Source organism: Chlorocebus sabaeus, chromosome 16 (genome assembly GCF_047675955.1).
Source record: "Chlorocebus sabaeus isolate Y175 chromosome 16, mChlSab1.0.hap1, whole genome shotgun sequence".
NCBI lineage: Eukaryota > Metazoa > Chordata > Mammalia > Primates > Cercopithecidae > Chlorocebus > Chlorocebus sabaeus.
In genome coordinates, this window is record NC_132919.1 from 58,789,688 (window position 1) to 58,807,434 (window position 17,747).

General features: G+C 38.7%; 1 protein-coding gene across 13 annotated transcripts in view; it reads right to left on the bottom strand.

Annotated features, from left to right (window-relative positions):
- BPTF (bromodomain PHD finger transcription factor) overlaps nucleotides 1–17,747 on the bottom strand; it is a 148,841-nt gene that overhangs the window by 79,332 nt on the left and 51,762 nt on the right. For 10 of the 13 annotated variants that reach the window (XM_037993314.2, XM_037993320.2, XM_037993318.2 and 7 more), the window contains 4 exons: nucleotides 9,822–10,010; nucleotides 4,472–4,659; nucleotides 2,891–3,246; nucleotides 2,460–2,591 (listed from right to left, as the gene is read on the bottom strand). In XM_037993314.2, coding sequence (XP_037849242.1) covers nucleotides 2,460–2,591; nucleotides 2,891–3,246; nucleotides 4,472–4,659; nucleotides 9,822–10,010 — 865 coding nt within the window. The remainder of the gene's footprint in view (nucleotides 1–2,459; nucleotides 2,592–2,890; nucleotides 3,247–4,471; nucleotides 4,660–9,821; nucleotides 10,011–17,747) is intronic. The other 3 variants (XM_037993316.2, XM_037993313.2, XM_037993308.2) reach the window with 2 other exon arrangements.

Here is a 17,747-nt window from a genome sequence, read left to right on the forward strand (position 1 = left end):
TATTTCATCACATTTGCTCAACTTTAATATTTTCTTTCTTTAGCTTGGTTCCTTGAGATGTACCCCTAGCTAATTAATTTGCAGTTTCTTTTCTAATATGAGCACTAAAAGCTAGCAACTTCTCCTAGGAAGTCTTTAATTGCATCTCATAAATTTCAATGTATGTAGTACCTTCATGAACATCCAGATCAAAATGTCTTCTAGTTTTCATTATGATTTATATTTGAGCATTTATTTATTTAGAAGTGTATTTCTTACCTTTCAAGCATATAGCCCTTGCATTTAAAATTTTACAAATGTCTATATTCCTAAACAATACTGTAACATTGCATTATCACACAAGCTTTTAAACTCTACACAAATATATGTGCTATCCACATTTATCCTGACGTATTTTTAGTGACGGAACTGTTTTCTGTTTTAAAATTTTTATTTCAGATTCAAGGGGTATATGTGCATGTGCACTGGGGGTAAATGAGTTTCTAGTTACTCATTACCTGTATAGTAAACACTATACTCAATAGGTAATTTTACAACCCTTGTGCTCCCCCTACCCTCTCCAAATGTTTTCATTCTATTGTAAACTTACGAGATTCAATCTCGACACTTGTTGCTCTAGTATGTTTTTCACTGCTATGTAACAGTCCATTATGAAATAACACAATTTAAACATGCCTGATTGGCCAGGCGCAGTGGCTCATGCCTGTAATCCCAGCACTTTGGGAGGCTGAGGCAGGCAGATCACGAGGTCAAGAGATCGAGATCATCCTGCCTGCCTAACGTGGTGAAACCTCATCGCTACTAAAAATACAAAAAATTAGCCAGGCGTGGTGGTGGGCGACTGTAGTCCCAGCTACTCAGGAGGCTGAGGCAGGAGAATGGCGTGAACCCAGGAGGCGGAGCTTGCAGTGAGTCAAGATCGCGCCACTGCACTCCAGCCTGGGAGACAGAGCAAGGCTCCGTTTCCAAAAACAAACAAAAAAATAGGCCTGATTATGAGTACTTAGGAATTGTTTCCAAATTTCACCATATGAAATAATATTATAAGGAACACCCTGCTACAATGTCTTCTCATGTACACAGGGTAGAAGTTTCTCTACTGTATTAGGAAGGAGTGGAATTGCATTTTTAACTTTGTTTTTGTCAAACCACTCTCTAAACTGTTATAGCAACCATTGTACTTATTGTGCTATTATCAGAAATGTATCACTAATCCCAGCACTCTGGTAGGCTGAGGCAGGCAGATCGCTTGAGCCCAGAGTTCAAGAACAGCCTGGGCAACATAACGAGACCTCTTGTCTATAAAAAATACAAAAATTAGCCAGGCATAGTGGAATGTGTCTATAGTCCCAACTACTCGGGAGGCTGAGGTGAGAAGATAACCTTAGCCCAGGGAGGTCAAGGCTGCAGTGAGCTGTGATGGTGCCACTGCACTCCAGCCTGGGTGACAGTGAGATCCTATGTGAAAAAGAAAAAAAAAAAAATGTATGTGGTGGAAACACTAAAGAAAACTGAGAGCCATACCTTTAGTAGAAGAAAAACATTTAATAGGCATAAATTTATTTTTCTCAAAAACATATCTTATGTCCCTTTTGTTTTCCTTTGAGATGAAGCCTTGCTTTGTCACCCAGGCTGGAGTGCAGCAGTGGCGCAATCTCGGCTCACTGTAGCCTCTGCCTCCTGAGTTAAAGCAATTCTCCTGCCTCAGCCTCCCGAGTACCTGGGACGACAGGCATGTGCCACCACCACACCCAGCTAATTTTTGCGTTTTTAGTACCTCGGTCTCCCTAGGTGCTGGGATTACAGACGTTGAGCCACTGTGCCTGGCTTGTATTTACATTTTAAAAGCTATAGGGCTATGCCTTTGGAGTGGACTCTGTAGAAAAGACGGGGGCAGGGAAGATAAAATAGTTCTTACTTTTTGCTTTATGCGCTTAAATATTCTTTCCATTACCATAACCTTAGTTTTGTAACAATAACTTTTTAAAGACTAAAGCTGGGCGCGGTGGCTCAAGCCTGTAATCCCAGCACTTTGGGAGGCCGAGATGGGCGGATCACGAGGTCAGGAGATCGAGACCATCCTGGCTAACACGGTGAAACCCCATCTCTACTAAAAAATACAAAAAACTAGCCGGGTGAGGTGGCGGGTGCCTGTAGTCCCAGCTACTCGGGAGGCTGAGGCAGGAGAATGGCGTGAACCCGGGAGGCGGAGCTTGCAGTGAGCCGAGATCCGGCCACTGCACTCCAGCCTGGGCAACAGAGCGAGACTCTGTCTCAAAAAAAAAAAAAAAAAAACGAACTAATAATATTCATTAATGTTTACAACTTATACAGGAAGAAAATGAGGCCAAAGGTAAAGTCTTCAATATGGCCTCTTAAATACACTAACATTCATTATTAATATGCTAGTATTTCAAAAGGGAGTCCAACATCATTTACAAGGCTCAGAATTCACTTACCTGGTATGTCCTAAAGATTCTCGCCATATTGGTAGCATCACAACTGGTTTAACCGCACACTCTAAAATGGCTAAAGCCAATGCAAATTCTCTGGGTTTGCTACACATCTGAACTGCCTTGATCCAATTTGCCCTATTTCAGAAGAAATGAAAGAAATTATTTCACTAGGTTGACCTTAAGTTAAAAGCACAGTAGTTGTAATTTTGGCCTCCATCTGATTCCAGGGATAAAGACTCTGACTCCTAATCCTCCAAATAGTGGTGTTGGTTCAGTAAGTTGGAAGTACACTCATGCCTCTAACATCCTGTCTGCTGACCACATTGACTTCATTCAACTCATTGGTAATGACGTTTTCAAGTGTACATCTACAACAATCATTTTATAAACATTTAGTATATCTACAGCAATAAATTAACCTTAGTTTCCTTTACCTATGTGATGCCCAATTGGGATGAAGAAAGGATGAAGGGATGTTGTTTTCTAATTGGGTGATAGTCAGTCTCAGAGTAGATATAGTAAGAACTTTGGACCCATGGACAGAACCGTTCCATTTGAACTCTCCTGCTGGAGTCAGACAGAATTTATGTGCAAGATGCCTTCTCTTATCATGATCTTCTCTGTGCTGGTGCTTATTCAAAGCAAATGAATTGGTGGAGTATTGATTGTGGTAGACGCGATACTTCCCTTCTTGACCCAACTTAAAATAATTGTTGATATTTCCTTTCATGACCACTTCCTTTTTGGTGCTCAACCGTGAAATTTCCCCTTGAGAGTTAACTACCAGTACCTGACCAAAAACATAAAAAGACTGCATTATTTATGTCAATCAAAGATATAAATTTCATCTGATCAACTGTCTTTCAATAATTAAAATTAATCGCTCAAAGTAAGTTAAGATAAATCTTATGATAGAACTTTTGAAGTCTAAAAGCTAAGTTAAAAGCTAAAGCTAATTGTTTACAATTAAACAACCAAGATATGCCTGCAGAAAGAAAACTAACACATATTAAGTACCTATTACATGCCAGATACTATTATTCACTGCTTTCATGTATTAATACTTCAAATATACACATGAAACCATACATATAAATTACTCACCTACCATTTTTTTCAAGTATATAACGTACACTTAAAAGAAAAAGAAGGGCATTGCATGTACTATCCCCCAAAAACTATATCCCTAAAAACATCCTTTCGGGTCCTTTTATCATTCCAGCTATAGTGTAAGACCCCATGGATACTTCAAAATAGTATTTTCAAACAGTTGGTCCCAACTTTTAATGGACTATGAAATAAACAGTGGGTCTTACTCAGCTTTTTAAAAAATAAAATGTAATGCAATATAGGCTAGCACAGAAAATACCAGAGTGCTTCCTACGTAATAAGGTAAAACAGTATTTCAGAAAGCTTTTGAATATGTGTACTGGACTGCTATGGAAAAATGTGTGACTGAGGGTCAGAGTCAAAAAGAAGTAGGAAAGGCACTGCTTTTAAGCAATTGCTGTGATGTTAAGAACATCATTTATTCTTGCATATCTACCCTGCAAATAATTCTTGAATATGGGAGACACAGTTGGGGCCATGTCCTGTCACCGTGGCTAGCTGAAGGACAGAGATACCGAGTCCTAGCTCTGATCCCATTGTTCATGATCAGAGCTGGGATGCCATGCACAGTACTCTGCTATCAAAGGGTAAGCCTCATCCTTTAGCTGCAGGTTCACCTGAAGTGATCATAGCTAGAACTGAGCAGTGAATCACCTACAGTTATTTAATAAACCATAAAACCCAAAATAGCCTACTCATATGTGTAAAGGCAGCTTTAATTCTTTAGAATGATACGTAGAATAAAACTGATCACATAGTAAGAAAGCATATCAGCCATTTATAGCATGTTTATGCCTTGGCTGAAATTTGGGTATGCAACTATACTTATAAAGCCTAATGCTTTCAATCTTGTTACCTACTACAATTTTGGAAATAGATGTTTCTTTTAAACAGAAAGAACACACCTCTTTGCCCTCCTTGAATAATTTATTTGCTTCATGGGCAGCAGCTGCCACCTGCTGGCTCTTCAGCTGACTAAGTTTGCTATCTGGATTCCGCAATCTGGTGATGATTCGAGTTGAGCCAGATGATCCTTTTCCAGCTCCAGGAGATTCGCTGAGCTCCCCATTGGACTTCTCTGATTTGAAGTCACCTATTGTCAAATGAGAAGGCCACAAAGCAATTGCTGACAATAAGTAAATAATTATAACCACCTTATTTCACCAAAACTCATATCAGGTGTATATGTAAAATCCACGAAGTAAACTGATTTTTTAAAAAGCCCTTGAATGGCAAAGCAAGTATCATTAATCCTTAAGTTTTTCACTTAAAAGAAAATGTCGTAACTTTACTGAGTCATCTATTGTTCCACAAAAAATTCAAACATGCTAGGTTATCTGTTTCAAAGTTCATCTATGTGAAAACAGGAAGGGCTGCTACAAACTTACAAGTAACAAAAACATAATAATAACTCAAAAAGCAAACTAAAAACGTGTTGCCTTATATATTCAATATGGATTTCTGTATAAAAAGGTGTAAGTTTTCAAAAGATTTCCATTGAAATTCTGTTTAAATACCAAATAGTTTTGAGCTTATAAACATAAACGTCACGCATTTTCCACTAGGGAATTTAGATAATTATCTGTGTATGCTTATCAATATAAAAAAATCAACTAGTGTTTTACAACCTAATAAAGACCTCTCAACATTTTCCTAGTAATTTAACTTTTTAAAGAGACAAACTGCACAGGAGCAATTTCTGCTTCATATACTGATCAGTCTCAGTTTAGCTGATTTTTTTTCTCTTTTTTTTGAGACAGGGTCTCATTCTGGAGTACAGTGACACAATCTCAGTTCCCCTTAGCCTCAACCCCCCAGGCTCAGGTGGTTCTCCCATCTCAGCCTTCCAAGTAGCTGGAACCACAGGCATGCACCACCACACCTGCTTAATTTTTTGTATTTTCTGCAGAGATGGCGTTTCACCATGTTGCCCAGGCTGGAAAAATTTGTATACATTCTAAAACTACTGCATCACTGTTCAATTTCCATTGACAGTTGAATAAGCTCTGACTTTTCATTTAATTTAAGGCTTTAAAAAATGAAGACACTGTGGCACTGGCAAATGAAAGGACAGAGAATTTACTATATTACATATAATAAAGACGGCATTTTAAGTAAATAGAGAAAAACTAGGATTGGGAAAACTGGCTATGCATTTTGAGGAAAATAATTAAGACAATTTCATAAACATTTGTTAATTTTATCTGTTCCATACACCTTCTTTCCTTTGGGGAGATACTTCCCTCACCATTGCCCTCCCACACTTTAATCACATGATTCTGCCAGGGCTGCAAATCAAGTATGTTTCCCCTTTGGAGTGAGCAGCAGGACCCAGTGTGGTCAGACAAAGCACACCACTAGCTGGCCACAGTGACTGCCCCAAGACTGGCTCTCTGGCCCAATTCTCTCAGCATCCTTTCCAGTTTTTAAAATCTGGAGTTGGAGAAGGGGTCTTTGCTTTTTGTACTAATGAGCAGGAAGGGTGTAAATCAGAAGTTGGCCACTTTTATTCCCACAACATGGAGAAAACCATTGATAACGGCAAACAATAAGCCCATCACAGAGAAGAAATAAAGAGAAAAATATGAAAGGGCAAAATCAGAAGCAGCCTTAATAACCTCATTTGGCTCCCTAGATCCAATAATGCACCTGAGACTGTCACCAACACTGGACTTCTCAATAGCGTATGTCAATAAAATTCCCCTTTTAAGCAAGTTTGATGGATTTCTATCAAAACCAGTGAATTCTAAATAATGCAGTAGAATATTTTAAGATTTTGACTCCAAAATATCACACTAGTACAGTTTTGGAAATAAAATACAATTCAAAAGCAGGTCTAGAAATTTCTACAAATTTCCAGCCCCTATCTTAAAGGTATGGTAATTAAAATTATCTCACATTCCACAGATTTTTGTTTTAAACAGAAAGAACACACGTCTTTGCCCTCCTTAAATAATAAGTCAAAATGGAGAGAGGGTGCTGAGCATCTTGCCACCCCAGGCTGGAAAGCAAGTCACTTTGGATGTGTGGTAGCAAAGCAGTTGGTTAGACTATCAATTTTCTCTTGGATCTCAGATCATGGAGGATTTTTTTTTTTTTGAGATGGAATTTCGCTCTTGTCGCCCAGGCTGGAGTGCAGTGGTGCAATCTCGGCTCACTGCAACCTCTGCCTCCCGGGTTCAAGCGATTCTCCTGCCTCAGCCTCCCAAGTAGCTGGGATTACAGGCGCCCGCCACCATCCCCAGCTAATTTTTGTATTTTTAGTAGAGATGGGGTTTCTCCATATTGGTCAGGCTGGTGTTGAACCCTTGACCTCAGGTGATCCACCCGCCTCAGCCTCCCAAAGTGCTGGGATTACAGGCGTAAGCCACTGCGCCTGGCTGTCAGATCATGGAGTTTTATGCCAAGATATTGAACTACAGTGGTTAGTTCTTGGGACCATCTATAAAGTCCTGTAATAGATACTTTTTTAGACGTCATTTGGTCAGGGTCAGATTTCCTGAAAAGAGAAAGAGAATGACACAGTGCTTTTAAAAAGTTTCCTAATTCAGAGCCAACAATCCAATACTGCTCAGAGTCAGTCCTTTATCACTTGCTAAATTTAGTGCAAATAAGGGAAAGAAGAAAAGTCAACCACGGGGTAAGACTTACAGGAATGGAAAAAGAGAACTAAACTGAGGGTAGGGGTCTTTACTGAACACCCTCTGCCCAAAGGCCATATTCCTCCTATTATAAAGCAGTGGATCCTTGTGACGCAGCCTGGTGGCAGGCTACAGATCTACATCAGCCTCTGCAGCTCATTGTTTAATGATACCAGCAGGCAGAAGCCTACACAAACTCTTCACCTGAGGGCTAGGACTATTGGTCTACTAAACAGATAAACTGAGGAAGTGGAGGGTGTTCACCTTCATGGATCCTAAAGCAAGTTACTGGGCATTAAGTATTAGCTGGGAACCTAGGAATCTACAAGTGAGTGCTACTGTCAGAAAAAACCCCAAACCTGACAAATACGGTTATATGATTGTTTAATCCTACAGAAGTCCCCAGCAACCCAACCCCAGTAACAGACAGCAGGAACCAGGCAGCTAAAACAGAATAGCCTCCAGAAGGGGAATCTTCTCATATGCTTCTCATCTCTCAAACACAGTCACTCTCCCAGAAAACCAATGGCATCCTGATTTATTAAAGAACACCCTCCACGATGTTTATGAGTGTCATAGGCAGTTAAATTCAAAATGTGGCTCATGGATTGTAAGATCAAGATAAGCCACCTCCAGATCTATCGGAATTAATGTACACACACAGAAATACTAGATTTGGGTCTAGATACAATTAGAGTATGTAACTGTGGGAAAGAGGTTTTTGAAAAAGTTTTAAGTTGTGGGTGAAATATTTGCATTATATTAGGCAGAACCATTTTTGAATTGTATATATGGGAACAAATGTGAGTACACACATGTGCTGAGCTACCAAAAGCTGGAAGTGTAGATATTTACTATGCTATAATCTTTGCGGCATACTTCTTTCCTTATAAAACCATTCCTACCCAACTCCAGTCATACACTTTTGCTGGAGGCATCAATAGTAGTACCTTGCCTGCCCTGGTCATAGGGTTAGAAACAATATGATCCAAGATAAGCCACTCAAATTCCTTCCTCAAGGACTTTTGATTTGGAGCAGAAGTAGGGGCCTTGCCTTTGGGTCACAGACCTTGGAAACATAAATACAAATTGCTGCTGCCATCTTCCCTGCCACGTGGAAATAGCCTATCTGTACTGGGAGAGAATGGGGTTAACACACATAAATATACATAGACCTAAAAGGTGAGAGAGAGAGGAAAACGAAGAGTTTGATACCTGAGGGTCCAATTATGCCTGATGATGGCTCGGACTTCCCAACTATATGAGCTAATTAAATTCCCTCTTCACTTAAGCTAGTTTAAGTTGGTTTGGTCACTTGCAAGTGAAAAAGTCCTAATTAAAACAGATTTCCAACTCATATCAAATGAAAATTATTGCCTTAGATAGATTGAAAACAAAGTTATAGAAGTATTAAGAATTACTGTAAAATATATGTATATTCTTGGGATAGGGATAACCCTCCTTAATAAAACACAAAATTCAGAGAAACTCTAAAGAAAAAGATTGATAAATTTAACTATATAAAAATGTAAAAATTTCTGTATGACAACAAAGAGCTAAAAGTAAGCAATTACTATGCAAATATATGTAAAATTGAAGATTAATAGCCACAATACATAAAGCATTCCTAAACTTCATTAAAGAAAAATAACAAAACTCTATTAAGAAAAAGTGAGAAAAAGATATGAATAAGCAATTCACAGGAAATTCAACAAACACATGTAAGAAACTTAACCACGTGAGTAAGAATATGTAAATTTGTATACGAAATACTTTTTACCATGGGCAAAAATGTTAAGAAGAATGATGTTGAATTTAAGTGAGAGAATAAGGAAACCAAAATGTATGAAAATTACTGGTATAAATCTCTTTTGATATACAATTAAGCAGTAGCCATCACTGTTTTTTAAATGTAGCTACCATTTGACCAGCAAGTCCACCTACTGTTTCTATACTGCCAGAAATACCTGCACAAGTACACAAAGATATATGTTAAGGATGTTCAAAAGCACCACTATGTGTAATAATGAAAAACTGTTAACAACATAAATGTCCATTAATAGAGAAACAGTATATGAATTATGGTTTATCCATACTCTGGAGTACCATGCAGCAGTTAAAAAAAAATGAATTCAATTCATAACACAAAAAGATTCTCTACATGTATCACTGAGTAAAAAAAGCAGGATGCAGAACAATACTTGCAGAATGATCCTGTTTATATTTAAAAAACCCCCAAAACGAAAAAATCACCCAAAGCCCTCCAAAAACTTTGTAAACATATATACATAAATGTAACTGCAGAGAAAGATCTAAAATGTTACACACCAAACTGTTGATGGATGGTGGTTACCTTTGTGGAGGGAAGTATGAAAAGGATCTTTCTTCCCCAATCTGTGTGCTTTTGTAGATTTTTAAAACAAAAACATTGAATGCAAGTGCTATCTGTGTTTTTAAAAAAATGAAAAATAAAGGAAAAGAACATCTAAATTCCCCCACCCCCACCAAACTTTCATTTAAAAAATTAAAAACTAAAAAAAATTTAAAAACACAAAAAAAAAAAGAAAAAAGAAAAAAACCTCCCTTTAATGTAATGGATGAAGTATATTCTTACCTATCTCTTCCTGAATAGAGACAGGTGTATGAGATTCTCTTTCTCCATTTTCAGGATCATCAGCTGCCTTAGCAGATTCACTCTGGGAAGAATTTAGTTCACTGCTGCTGTTACTGTTTTCCAGATTAGGTTGGATGGAGGTAGTGGTAGCACTAGTGTTACTGCTCTCACATATCTTGTTAGGTTCTTCTAGAAAAATAGAATATCTGATTTTTAAATTGGAAATCACATGAAAAATGACAAATTGTCAGAAAAGACATTTGTTTTAGGATTTCATTACAAAGCTGTATTTTTAAAAGAAAAGCTGTTCATGTATGAGTAATGCAATGTATAAAAGAAAGTGGTAAGCAACACCTTATTTTTTTAAGTCTTCCAGGCTATTAACTCACTGACTTTTTTGGGGGGGTGGGGCAGTGGTGAGAGCCTAACCCTAACTCACTGACTTGTATCACCTTAGTCTCCAGTACAAGGCAGACAATTTTTTGGATACCCCAGAGCTGGAGAATAACCAAGTGATATGACTATCTCTCAACACTTACAGTGCATCAGATATTGCAGAGGTGGTTTGCTGAGATACTATTCAAAATCTGAAGCTTATAGTCTTACTTTTCAAAAGTACTCAAACAGTATTAGAAACAGAATTAAGCAGGATTATTTAACTCTATGGTTTTCTGCCTGAATCCTATGCCCCCCAAATTAACTGGAAGGTAATGCCTAAATGTGATTGTTAACTTCTTCCTCTCTTTAAGATGGAGTCTCACTGTTGTGCAGGCTGGAGTGCAGTGGCACAATCTTGGCTGACTGTAGCCTCCGCCTCCCAGGTTCAAGAGATTCTCCCGCCTCAGCCTTCTGAGCAGCTGGGACTACCGGTGCACGCCATCATGCCTGGATAATTGTTTTATATTTTTGGTAGAGACAGGGTTTCACCATGTTGGCCAGGCTGGTCTCGAACTCCTGACCTCAGGTGATCCACCCACCTTGGTCTCCCAAAGTGGCTGTGATTACAGGCGTGAGCCACTGTGCCCAGCTGTGACTGTTAACTTCTAAGGACAACTTAATAGTATCATTAAGAGTATAGTTCTTAAAAACATATAAAAATTACCACTACCATGAACAGAAAGCCTGTCTCTCCATGGTAGTTCAGAAATTAAGAGTCTCCCTCTGCATTTGTTTTTGCCACTGACAATACACTCTTTAAATCATCTAAGTAAAAATTGGTTGAGTCTACTGAAGTAACTATCTTTAACATATAATGTTGGGTTTCAGGGAAAAAACCCGACAACGTGATAAAATATGGAAAAATATGTGAACAGTCACAAAAGAAAAGAAAATGCCCTTTAGGCATATGGAAATACATCCAATTCATACTATGAGAAAAATAAAATAAAACTATATGAAGGAACTACTCTCAGTTATCAACTGGTAAAAATCCAAGTCTCACAATACATAAAGGGAAAATTACACATGCATTTACTTAACATAGTAATCCTGTGTCTAGAAATCTAGCCCAAAATACACTAAAAAAATTACTAAATTACTTATCTATAGAGCTAGCTATTCATTGGAATATTTAAAAAGGCAAAAGACCCAGAAACAAAGAAAATGCCAATGAAGGCTGGGAGCAGTGGCTCACGCCTGTGGAAGGTTGAGGCAGGCAGAGCACTTGAGGTTAGGAGTTCGAGACCAGCCAGGGCAACATGGTGAAACTCCATCTCTACGAAAAATGCAAAAATAAGGCAGGCATAGTAGTGCATGCCTCTAGTCCTAGGTACTTGAGGGAGGCAGGAAGATTGTTTGAACCCAAGAGTCAGAAGTTGCAGTGAGCCGTGATTGCGCCATTGCACTCTAGCCTGGGTAACAAAGTGAGACCTTGTCTGAAAAAAAAAGGGAGGAGCCAGGCGCAGTGGCTCATGCTTCTAATCCCAGCACTTTGGAAGGCAGAGGTGGGCAGATCACCTGAGGTAACCTGAGGTCAGGCGTTAGAGAGCAGCCTGGCCAACATGGCGAAACCCTGTCTCTACTAAAAATACAAAAATTAGCCAGGTGTGGTGGTGCACGCCTGTAATCCCAGCTACTTGGGAGGCTAAGGTTGCAGCGAGCTGAGATCATGCCACTGCACTACAGCCTGGGTGACAGCACGAGACTCTGTTTCAAAAAAAAAAAAAGAAAGAAAAAGAAAATGCCCATCAATAGGGCATTGGTTGAATAAAAGTTGGTATACACAATGAAATATCATGCAATTGTAGCAAGAACTGAGGATAATCACTATGTTCACACATAAAATGATCTCCAAGATTAAATGTTAAAAGCAAGGTGTAGAACAATACTTATAATATGCTTACTTTTGTGTGAGAAGAAGAGGAAATACACATTTATAAACAGATTTTACTTTTATAAAAAACAAAACCAGCTGGGCGCGGTGGTTCACGCCTGTAATCACAATACTTTGAGAGGCCAAGGCAGGTGGAGCGTGAGCTCAGGAGTTTGGGCACGGCGGCAGGCGCCTATAATCCCAGCTACTTGGGAGGCTGAGGCTGGGTTCAAGAAGTGCTTGAACCCAGGCGGGCAGAGGTTGTAGTGAGCCAAGACCATGCCACTGCACTCCAGCCTGGGCAACAGAGTGACACTCCATCTCAAAAAAAAAAAAAAAAAAAAAAAAAAAAAAATTGAAGAATAACCAAAAACCAATAAAAATGGCTACTTATAAGAGAAAAGAAAGACATAGTTAACTAGAGAGAGAAGGAATGAAAGTCAAAATTCTCTTAATATCTCCAGTTACATAGTTTTGAATTTATAATAATGTAAATGTTCTACATTTTCAAAGAATTAAAGTTATTACAGAAAAGCAATCCCTAAAAATTAAACTGAAACAAATGAACTGTGTATCAAGTTGTGCATAACCACACAAAGGATTATTATCATCTTTTTTTTTTAGATGGAGTCTTGCTCTGTCACCCAGGCTGAAGTGCACTGGCGTGATCTCAGCTCACTGCAACCTCTGCCTCCCAGGTTCAGGCGATTGCCCTGCCTCAGCCTCCTGAGTAGCTGGGACTACAGGCACCCACCATCACACCACGCTAATTTTTTTTGTATTTTTAGTAGAGATGGGGTTTCACCATGTTGGCCAGGCTGGTCTCGAACTCCTGACCCGTGATCCACCCACCTCGGCCTCCCAAAGTGCTGGGATTACAGGCGTGAGCCACCAAGCCTGGCCCCTTTTTTCTTTTTCTTTTCTTTCGTTCTTTTTTTTTTTTTTTTTTTTTTTTTTTTAAGACAAGGTCTGGCTCTATCACCCAGGCTGGAGTGCACTGACGTAATCTCAGTTCACTGAAACTTCTACCTCCTAGGCTCAAGCCATCTTCCCACCTCAGCCTCCTGAGTAGCTAGGACTACAGGCAAACACTAGCATGCCTGGCTAATTTTTAGAGAAAAGGAATTTTGCCAGGTTGGGCAGGCTGGTCTTGAACTCGTGAGCTCAAGTAATCTGCCCACCTTGGCCTCCCAAAGTGCTGGGATTACAGGTGTGAGCCACAATGCCCAGTCCAGGGGATTATTTTAAGCGACTTTGGAATACGATATTTTGTCTGTACATCCTTCCTAGAAATGAAGTATAATGAGAAATAAAGAGCAGCAAAAAGTTGTAAATGCCATTCAGTAGTCTTAGTGTTAGCAGTAATACTGGTATTATGAAAATACTACTATTTAAAATAAATCACTTCCTCTTATTATTAATGCACATTAGGATTGGAATACCCTGTATTGGAATAAAGCAAATGTATAGCTGAATTACTGTTGCTGGAACTGAAACTTTCAGTGTAAGGGAACAGAGTTACAAATGTAAAAACAAAGAAACTAAGTATGCTATCCGCAATCTGAATTTGAAATGTTAATATAAACTGATGATCTTTTTCTTTTCAAAAACATATCTTTCATAACACACCCACCAAAAAAGCATAGGGGCAGTGACAGCCCAATAGCAAAAAGTATCTCTGAGTTTAGATTGTAGACTTTAAATATTGTTTCCCATTAAAAGGAACCAGGACTTCTTGGAGGAAAAAAAAAAAAAGATTCCAAATCGGGATAGGTACTGTGTAACATAAGTCTCAAACATTTTATTCTGCTAAAAAGCAAGAAGTCTGGCCAGCACGGTGGCTCACACCTGTAATCCTAGCACTCTGGGAGGCTCAAGTGGGTGGGTTACCTGAGGTCAGGAGTTCGAGACCAGCCTGGCCGACATGGTGAAACCCCGTTGCTACTAAAAACACAAAAATTAGCTGGGTGTGGTGGTGGGCGCCTGTAATTCCAGGTACTCAGGAGGCGGAGGTTGCAGTGAGCTGAGATTGTGCCACTGCACTCCAGCCTGGGTGACAGAGCAAGACCCTGTCTCAAACAAACAAACAAACAAACAAGAAAACCCCCAAAACTCCATATTACAGTCTCCATATAAATATAACTGATTCTGGGCCGGGTGGGTGGCTCATGCCTGTAATCTCAGCACTTTGGGAGGCCGAGACAGGCAGATCACAAGGTCAGGAGTTCAAGACCAGCCTGACCAACATGGTGAAATCCCAACTCTACTAAACATACAAAAATTAGCTAGATGTGGTGGCACATGCCTATAGTCCTAGCTACTCGGGAAGCTAAGGCAGGAGAATCGCTTGAACCTGGGAGGACAAGGCTGCAGTGAGCCAAGATCGCACCACTGCACTCCAGCCTGGGCGACACAGCAAGACTCCATCTATCCAAAAAAAAAAAAAAAAAACCCTGATTCTGGAAAGATCATTAATGAGTGAGAGATTAACAGAGAATCATGCAATCTCACCACCTAAACTCATTGATCCATCTAGGCATCTCTGAAGGTAGAAAAACCATATACCATGAGCCTTTTGGTGTGACACAATATAAATTAACCAGCACATTGTCTATAAAGTATTCTTGCCAAAGACAGTTGAAACTGAATAGGTATTAAGATATTTAACTTTTTAACTTTTTAAAGTGATATGTAGCAATCTTTCCCCAAATATTGCCCAACTTTTTCAGTTTAATCTTTAATCTGAGCCACACAAAATGTTTGTGATCACTGATCATACTCAATATAATGGGTAGATTTCTTCAACATGAAATCCACCCAATTTTCTTATATTTTCATTCCTATCATTTTTCATACTACAATTTTGTCATTTTTTCCTTCACATAATAACTTCTACCACATTATATGAAAATGACAATGTTCTGACAAGATTTTATTTCAAAGTAAAGCCTGAAATAAAATATATACAGAAGCAACTGTATATAAAGAAATTCTAAAGTAGATGTATTTGTACAAAAATTTTAAATTCTCAGATTTTTTTAAAAGTCTTTCTGTTGCAGAAAATATACACAATACAAACATTACCCAAAATAAAGCTAGTATAGCTTGAAAATATTATTAAAAATAACATTTCATAATGATAAAAGATTCAACAAAAATATAAATATTAGGTGCTCCTAATAACAGTTTCAAAGTGTATAATGCAAAAACTGAAAAAAGCAAAAAGAGAAAAAGGCAAATCTACAATAAATAGTTGGAAATAATTTTAAAATATCTGACAGGAAAAAAACAAAAAACAAAAAACACCACCACCACCCAAAAATGTACCAAGAATACAGATCAGAACAATATAATCAGAAACCTTATCTGAAGCCAGGTGCGGTAGATCACTTGAGGTCAGGAGTTCAAGATCAGCCTGGCCAACATGGAGAAACGCTGTCTCTACTCATACAAAAATTAGCAAGGCATGGTGGTGAACACCTGTAGTCCTAGCTACTCAGGAGACTGAGGTGGGCAGATTGCTAGGACCCAGGAAGTGGAGGTTGCAGTGAGGCAAGATTGAGCCACTGCACCGCAGCCTCAGCAACAGAGCCAGACTCTGTGTCAAAAAAACAAAACCAAAAGCAAACAAACAAAAAAAAAAACAAGAAATCTTACCTATCTTATACTGCACTCAACTGAAAAAATATATATATTACATATATCTATGTAATGTACATATATGTAATATACATACAACCTTTTCAATTGTTCAAGGAACATTTATCAACATTAATTAAATGTTGGGCCATAAAACAAGCGTCAATAAAATTTAAAGGACATAAATCATGCATAGAATGTTCTCTGATAGAGGGTTAAACTAGAAATCAATTAGGAAAAAAAAAAAAGATAATTAGCTACTTAGGAAGCTGAGATGGGATAATCACTTGAGCTCAGGAGTTCCAGGTTACAGAGAGTTATGGTCACTTTACTGCAATCCAGCCTGGGTAACAGAACAAGACCCTGTCTTACGCACACACAAAAAACAAAACACAAAAACAGAAACCTACAAATGTTTGAATATTAAGCAATGTACTTCATCACACACCACATTAAAACAGAAATTAGAAAATATTTTAAACTACAGGATAAAGGGAACATGACATATAACAGTCTGTGGCTGTGTTCTGGTCATGCATTTAAAAATAAAATAAAATAAGTCTGTGGGATGTATCTACAGCAGGACACAGAGGAAAGCTGATAGACTTGACAGTAGACATCATAAAAAAAACTAAACTACAAACCATCAAAGCAACCATCTTCAGAAGCTAGGAAAGAAAATCCACAAAAGTACAAAGAAAATAAAAGAAAGAACATAATACTAAGACCAGAAATTAATTTAGAAAAAAACATACAATAGAGAAGGTCAACAAAGATAAAGTTGTTTTTTTAAAAAAAAGACTAACAGAATTGCTAACAGCCTTGCAACATGATTAATGGGGGCAGATAACGAATTTCTGGATTGGAAAAACAGAACGAGTATAGACTCTATATATATAAAAAAGATAGGATGTTATGCTAATAAATTGTAAAAATTCAGCAAAATGAGCAGATTCCTTAAAAAAGGCAATTAAACAAAACAAACCTAAGAAAACAACAGAAAATATGAATAGCCACTGCTGTACTTCGGATAGTTTAGGTGTTTGTCCTCCCAAAAATCTCATGTTGAAATCTGATCCCAATGTTGGAGGTGGGGACTAATGGGAGGTGTTTGGATTCTGGAGTCAGATCCCTTAAGAGTAGATGACTGCCCTTGGGTTGGGTGTTGGGGGTGAGTGAGTTCTCACTCTATTAGTTCCCACTAGAGCCGATTGTTAAAAAGAGCCTGTCATTTGCCACCCCTGCCTCCCCTTTCCTCTCTCACCATGAGGTATCAATATACACAGGCTCCCTTTCCCCTTCTGCCATTAGTGGAAGCATCATGAGGCCCTCGCCAGATGCAGATGTCGGTACCGTGCTTCTTGCACAGTCTGCAGAACCACACCCAAGTAAATCTCTTTTTTTTTTTTAAATAAATTACCAGCCTTAGATACTCATTTACAGCAACACAAATGGAATAAGACACCCATTATCTACTAAAGAAGTGAATGAAAACTGTAATAACCTTCCCACAATGAAAACTCCAGAACCAAATCACTCCAGCAAACATTTAAGAAATAACACCAGCCATAGCCGGGCGCGGTGGCTCACACCTCTAATCCCAGCACTTTGGGAGGCCAAGGCGGGTGGATCACGAGGTCAGGAGTTCAAGACCAGCCTGGCCAACGTGGTGACAACCCATCTCTACTAAAAATACAAAAATTAGCCAGGGGTGGTGGTGGGCACCTGTAATCCCAGCTATTTGGGAGGTTGAGGCAGGAGAATCGCTTGAAACTGGAAGGCAGAGGTTTCGGCGAGTTGAGATCGCACCACTGCACTCTAGCCTGGGCAAAAGAGTGAAACTCCATCTCAAAAAAAAAAAAAAAAAATTAACACCAGCCCCACAAAAACTCTTCTAGTACCAACTCATGATATGAGTCCAAAATATTCTTGATACTAAAGACTGACATTATCAGAGAAGAAAAATGCAAACCAAT